General features: G+C 40.3%; 1 protein-coding gene across 1 annotated transcript in view; it reads right to left on the reverse strand.

Annotated features, from left to right (window-relative positions):
* The window catches only part of plxnc1 (plexin C1), a 38,580-nt gene extending 33,022 nt beyond the window's left edge, over positions 1 to 5,558 (reverse strand). The window contains exons 1-6 of the mRNA XM_026919232.3: positions 4,311 to 5,558; positions 4,036 to 4,164; positions 3,451 to 3,585; positions 3,077 to 3,177; positions 337 to 436; positions 61 to 220 (exon numbers count right to left, since the gene is read on the reverse strand). Coding sequence (XP_026775033.1) covers positions 61 to 220; positions 337 to 436; positions 3,077 to 3,177; positions 3,451 to 3,585; positions 4,036 to 4,164; positions 4,311 to 5,237 — 1,552 coding nt within the window. The 5' untranslated portion in view covers positions 5,238 to 5,558. The remainder of the gene's footprint in view (positions 1 to 60; positions 221 to 336; positions 437 to 3,076; positions 3,178 to 3,450; positions 3,586 to 4,035; positions 4,165 to 4,310) is intronic.
* Positions 5,559 to 7,243: the final 1,685 nt, after the last annotated feature.

Raw genomic sequence — 7,243 nt, forward strand, 5'->3', positions numbered from 1 at the left:
AAAGCCTATAAAATGTAATATGATCCACACAATAATGAAGAAAACTGTGAAAATACTGACTATCAGAAGACAGGTGCTTTTCAGGGAAACTGCAGGAGCAACTGGGAACATGTGCAACTGGCCCAGACGTATTACACAGATCCACAATTCCTGCCTTGAATGTACATGTTAAGGGAAGACTTTCTGTGGTGTCCAGGTGGAGGTGTAGATTCAGACTAATCTGAGAGTGGACCACAATCAATAAAATAAAATTTAAAAAAAAAGTAGTAGTACTGTAGTAGTACTGTCCAAAAAAAGATCAAAAAAAGTTTTGATATTTCATTCAATAACATTTACCTGTCCAGGGATCATAGCCACCCGAAAGGAAATCAGCTCTTTAGAGTCTTTAGAAATGGAGATCCAAGGTGACTGTTTACACTCCTCCTGCATACAGCATCTAAAGTGAACAAAAATGAGGGGAAAATTAATAATCTAATGTCAAGGGGCTGCTTTATTGATCATATTACCACCAAATACCTGTGGGATAACAAGAATGGGCAAGTAAGCAATTGATTTGAGAGGTCTGGTCATGTTCTAAAGGAATACAAATATTCCTGGAATATAGTATGTATTCTGCCACATCCAACATTAGACAAGTAAGAATGATTACTATTAATATGAGGCACTTCTCTCATAGTTTACATATCTTAACTAGCCTCAAGTCAAGTCAAGTGGAGTTTATTGTCATTTCAACCATATACAGCCAGTTAGTACAGAGTGAAACGAAACAACGGTCCTCCAGGACCAAGGTGCTGGACAAACACCGAACAACACAGAACTACAAGGTACTACATAAATTTATACATAAAGTGCACAAGTGCAGACAGCACAAGACAATGACTACTGGGATAGACAATGGGCGCAGTAAGTCCCAGTGCAGCGCCGACCAGTACACAGTTCTATTAGAAAGTGAATCCAGTGAGAATAGTGCAAAGTGTACAAGAGTACAATATAATAGCTGAAATAGTGTAAACATAAGAAGTAGCAGCCTATGTACAGTATAATAAATATTGTAGCAGCATAATGTAATGTGCAAAAAACTTGCAAAGAGGATGGAGGATGTACAGTTGTATGTGTATGTGTGTGTGTGTGTGTTCTTTCAGTCCAGTTTCTGAGTGTTTAGGAGTCTGATGGCCCTTAACATGTACATGTCTGATGGCTACTCACTCACGTGTAGTGTAGTGTAGTGTAGTGTAGTGTAGTGTAGTGTAGTGTAGTGTAGGTACCCACTTGTCCATCTCACTCCACTGATCATTAATGACAGAATGACAAACAGACAGAGAAACAGCCTCTTTTCCACTGTATGGTTGCATGGTTACCACAGCTGCATTGTGTAGTTTCATGCTGGGGAGAACAATTTTCTGGTGTCTGTTGTGCTAATTAAAAATGCACCAGGATGTAGCTAAGAAACACTACATTAACATGAAGTGACTCGTGGGTAAGCAACAGTGTCCTGTGTATAAAATAAATATGCTTTTGGCTGTTTTTCTCATTGCCTCATTTTGTTTATAGCTGATGGAGTTTTTGGAATCTTATACAACACAAAATATATATGCTATAAATAATGCAGGTGGTTCATTTTTCCTTGTAAAAACAACAAATAACATGGGCTTGAAACTGTTGACTTTTCCATCAACATTCTGCACAAATCCTGTGATGTCTGCCAGGTTACTATGTGCATACCTTTTACTGACCAATCTCAGCACCAGGCAGTTTAATAACATTACAACTGGCAGTGGCACATGGCTAAATATGCACTTTGGCTGGGGTCAGAGAACTAAACTGTATAATGTGATGTTTCCGAGCTGCTGTGAGTTGTCCTGACAATACAGTAATAGTAATTCACAGTCAGTGCTATGTCAGGGTGCTGGGTTGGAATTGGTGGGCAGTTCAGATATGTCAAACATCATCATGCCCCAAATTCAGACACAAAAGAAGTCAGACTACACCGTGATTGGCAGGAGCCACAGGCAACTGAGAGGGGGAGAGAGTGTAAACAAACTAAACAGTAATGAATGTGTATAATACAATACTGTAAGAGTCTATAGTAACTCAAATAAGCACTTTTTAAAACCATGGTGAGCAGAAAAGCATCTAAGAACACCCGACACATCAAACTTTTGGGTAGATGGGCTACAACAGCAGAAGAGCACATCAGGTTCCACCCCTCTCAGCCAAGAACAGAACTCTGAGGCTATCATGAGCACAGACTCAGTGAAACTGGACAGCTGAAGACTGGACAAAGAAGAGGTGAATTTTTATTCTAATCTTCATCTGTCCAGTTTCATTGAGTCTGTGCCCATGATAGCCTCAGAGTTCTGTTCTTGGCTGACAGGAGGGGAACCCAATGTGGTGTTCTGCTTTTGTAGCCCATCCACCTCAATGTTCAATGTTTTGTGCATGTTGAGATGCTTTTCAGCTCATCACAGTTGTAAAGAGTGACAGCTGGAACCAATCTGGCCATTTTCCTCTGATATCTCTGATATCAACAAGGCATTTCCACCCACAGAACTATCGCTCACTAAATGTTTTTTGTTTTTCGCACCATTCTGTGTAACCCAGGAGATCAGCAGTTTCTGAAATACTCAATCCAGCCCTTCTGGCACCAACAACCATGTCATGATTAAAGTTACAGAGATCACACTTCTTCTTCATTCTGATGTTTGATGTGAACATTACCTGAAGCTCTTGACCTGTATCTGCATGATTTTATGCACTGTGCTGCTGCCACATGATTGGCTGATTAGATAACTGCATTAATGTGCAGGTGTACAGGTGTTCCTAATAAAGTGGACGGTGAGGGTATTTCATTCTGTAGGATATATGATGTTACCACAGAATGATTACAGTTACACAGCAGCAGGTTGGTGATGCATGAGCACATGAGGCAGTCAGAGCTAACTGATGAATGAAAGCAAAAAAAAAAAAGCATTGGTTGCTAGAAGAGTTAATGAACTGAACATAAAACTGAACAATGAACATAAACATTTAATTAGTGAGAGATATAGTACAGTATAAGAGTAGGTGAGAAAGTTACCTGTTTGTGACCCCACACCAGCCACAGAAAGGGTCCATGCTGCCAATGCAGGTTCTAAAAGTGTCATACGTACCACACTGAGTCACTGCAACACGTTTAATCTACAACACACACACACACACACACACACACAATTAAGCTATGGCATTAATTACTATTATTGGTCTTATTGCTGTTAGGAGTTAACCATTTGCTGAAACTGCTGAAACTGGCTGACTCTTAGCACTGAGCACTGTGTCTTAAATCAACTTAATTTGTCATTTATATTTCCAGCAATGCATGCAAAAATAATTAATAGAGTTGGTCACTCAATTTCATCCTAAAAATCCATGTGTGCTTGCAACAGCTTTCATTTCAGATCAGCTAAAACTCACCTGATTTCTCAAAGCTATGTAGATGTAATTATGTTCCACTGGGTCAAAGTACATTTTGGGAAACACCATCCTGTCATCATCAGATCTGTATAGCACTTTTGCACAGCCAGATCTGTAATCTGTGTCCAGCACAAGCTGTCATATCACACACACAAAACAAGGCTTGGAATCATTATGTGGAGTTTTAACACAACGCATGGCCTTTGACAGCCATTGTAAAGTTTAATTTGAATGTCAACCACTTCCCATATGGAGAGGATAAGTGTGTACATATCATACAAGGTAGAAGTAGGCATAGGCAAACTATACATTAGAATTAATAATTATAAAAAAATAAAAATGTAAGTGTGCCATTTTCACTGTGTTTATAAATATACTGTTGTTGCATATAACATAAGAAAATATGCTTTTTATGTGCATTTTCTCCAATCCTTCAAAATATATCTTGCCTTGCACAAAAACAGTGTGCTAGTGTTGTCTGGACCTCTGTGTGTATAGGGTTTAACATAAATGAACGAGAGAGAGAGAGAGAGAGAGAGAGAGAGAGAGAGAGAGAGAGAAAGAGACAGAGACAGAGAATCAGACCTTTATCAGTTGGCCATTTGCAGTTCCAATGTACAGCACAATCCAAGAACCTTTCCTTTTTGCTGCCACAGATGTCATTGAACTGTGTTTGAACACCACAGCAAGTGGGTTTACAACAGCGCTTGTATCCTACAGGAACAAGACAAACAGTTACCAATATTACATACATAACCAGAATGCTGTTGTTTGCATGGAGATTAAATTAAATTATAAACAGGTCCACATCAACATGTTTTAAGCAGTATGTTTAGGACAACTTTCTAGGTGTTTCCAACCTGTTGGCCACATGATGGGTTACATGTGATTTGTGCAGGAGGATTCTCTGGTCTGCTGTCAGTAATGTTGTAAATAGCCAGAGCAGTGTTCTCAGGGTGGTGTGGACTTTCTGCAGTGAATATTCCCATCCATAAAAGAGAAGAGTCAGACCAGATGAAGGCAGAGGACACAAGTTTTTGGCGATCTAGGTCCTCACAGCAGTGTAAAGCAGCAACTTTCAGAGATTTTGTAATTTCTGTTTTTCTCTCTCGGTTATCCATCTTTAAGAAAAACACTTTTGTTTCGCCGCTTGAAATATTGTTAGCGAAGAGGTAGGACTGAAACTGTGAGGATACCTGGAAACCGTCCACCCACTTAACATCAGGGATTTTAATGTAGGCGTCAGTCGGAACTGAGCTTCCTTTAGAAAATATTTCACCTGGCTGAGTTTGGAGAGTGTTGCGCAATAACACACCGGAATCAACTGCACACGCTCCTGACTTCGGCTTTTTATCATGATCCTCTCTCCCCACCAACATGTACGTGCCTTTACTGTTGCCTGTAGTATAATCAACCAGGAACGCAACGGATGATTCGTTCACATGCGGTCCCACCGGCAGGTCAGTCTCCCTGTAGATAGTGCGGGTTATGTCGGTGATGTTCAGGACCTCGCAGTAGCCGCAGTCTGAAGTGCCGCAGGTGATCAGAGTTCCGTTCGCCTCGAAAGGCAACAAGATGTTCACTGCGTTCGGGTGCGTGGTGTTTGATATGTCTTTAACCTTTTCCTCCACTAGATCGTGCCGCATCTGGTGGAGCTGAGAGTCTGTAGCAACAAACACCTTACCGTTTCCCACAGCAAAGTGTCTGATCACGCCGTTAAAGTTGTACTCAAACGCGCAAATTGCTCCTTTCAGGAGAATAAATATTCCGAGTAAAGCAGTCCTCATGGTGTGTGTCCACACGGGGGCTGGACCCCGGAGCCCTCAGCAGCCTTCGCTTAGGCAGGAGCTGTGCTGATGAAGTCTGAAGCCTGAGTCTCCTCACTGAAAGTCAGTGAAAGTGAAGGCTTCCGTGTCACCACTGTTGGCACACATCCTGTCACGAGCTCAAAGCAGCACAGCTGTTAAACATGCACAGCTGTAACATGTTAAGGGCTTTTTTTTTTTTTTTTTTTTACAGGTAATTTATAGGTAATGGTGGTCATCTGACAGCACTGTTCTTCCCTGTTCGGAGCGAGTCCAGCAGCTTCAGCACCCTCAGGTAACGCGGCTGTACGCAGTTTGGATAGAAACGGGATGTTCACGGTGTAGTGCTGCGCCCCAGTGGTGCTCTTTACACACAGAGGGGATTCGGTGAATTCAGGTACACCGGAATATCAGCTAAATTGAACCTGAGTATGCTCTCCGTTTGTCTGTATGGAGCTGAGAATGAGGACTTTATGAATATTAACATTTGCTGGTATAAATGCAGGGACTCTATATGGACAAGTCTCCACTGTTTACACTGTTCCAGTTTTAATTATTCTGATTTATTGACCACCCAAGTCCTTACAAAACTTGTTATATGAGTTTAATGAACTCATCACCCTAGCTTTTACCATCTGTTCTGAAATTGTCCTGATTGAGGAAATGTTTGTATGGACTCTCCACACTGCCCTGTGCCCTGTCATATGCATGGCCATACACCTGATACTGTCTGTACTAGTGGCTTGGACAGTCTGGCTCTGTCTGTGTATCTCTGATCACAAATTCATTGATGTTCTTTTATTCAAACAGTGCATTTTATCATAAACTCCAATCCGTTATCATAAACTCTTCATTCTGCAAGTCTCATGATTTTCCTCTTTTTCTACTTCACTCTCTAATATGGACTTAGTTCTCAACTTTAGCACTCTCATTTCTAACACTCAATACATTTGCTCCTCAGATATCTAGACTTGTTCCCCTGGTCCCATGGTACACCCCTGAGCTTAGGGCCATGAAAGCTGATGGGAGGCTGCTTGAGTCCCTGTACAAGAACTGGCTTTACAGTTCATCTTCTTGCATATGAAGCTCACACCAAACAATACAGGTCAGCTTATTTATCTAGAACCATACATGAAGGTAGCAGTAAAATCAGCCTTTATGAAACTTTTTAAATCCAGCGTAATTTTTTTTGTTGTGTTTGTCTTACACAAACATTACACATAACTTTGCTCACTTTTTGATGAATGAGGCCTGATCTTAGTGCAATAAAAGCATAAAGGAATTAAACATGTTGCAGTAAACATGTTTACACTTCATGACCTTATTATAAGGTAATATCTGCTTTTTAATTTTAACTCAGATAGAAACCTTATAATACCAAGGTCCTGTATTGGTTTCTCGCATTTGGCTCAAATAAAATGTTTAATAATGTTCAAACAATCCAGCAACATCACAGTTTTACACCCTCATCCGCCGAGCCACCTGGGCGTGTTTTAAAACAAAAAGAGCTGTGTAAACTCTCAATTTTCTTCCATATCTATTTTCTCATTTTTTTTAATTTCTGTCCAACAGTAATCACAAAACCCCAAAAAGCAGGACAACATCCTGAGTACAGTAACAATAGGCTAGGATTTTAAAACACAATTTTAAAAACCACATTGTTCTAATGTCTGTGTCTGTGTCTACTTTAGTAGCATATACCTTACCTGTGTGTTAATGTCCTTAAACAATAATAACATGTTATGATTTTAACGTTTCAACATGTTATGATTTTAAATTGATTGTGAAGTAAAACCTGATCTTCTCCACTGTAACCCTACTCTATCCAAGCTAAACACATAATATACACCAGTTATTCACTGTCCCCTTGTCTCATGTGACATTTTTATTGAATGGTTGTGTAATTACAGCAGGAAAATCCCTACAGACAGAACAGGGTTAATAATGAAGAACGCTCTCTGTCTGTAGTGTTAAAGCCCTCTTCAAGA

This window comes from Pangasianodon hypophthalmus, chromosome 9 (assembly GCF_027358585.1).
Source record: "Pangasianodon hypophthalmus isolate fPanHyp1 chromosome 9, fPanHyp1.pri, whole genome shotgun sequence".
Lineage (NCBI taxonomy): Eukaryota > Metazoa > Chordata > Actinopteri > Siluriformes > Pangasiidae > Pangasianodon > Pangasianodon hypophthalmus.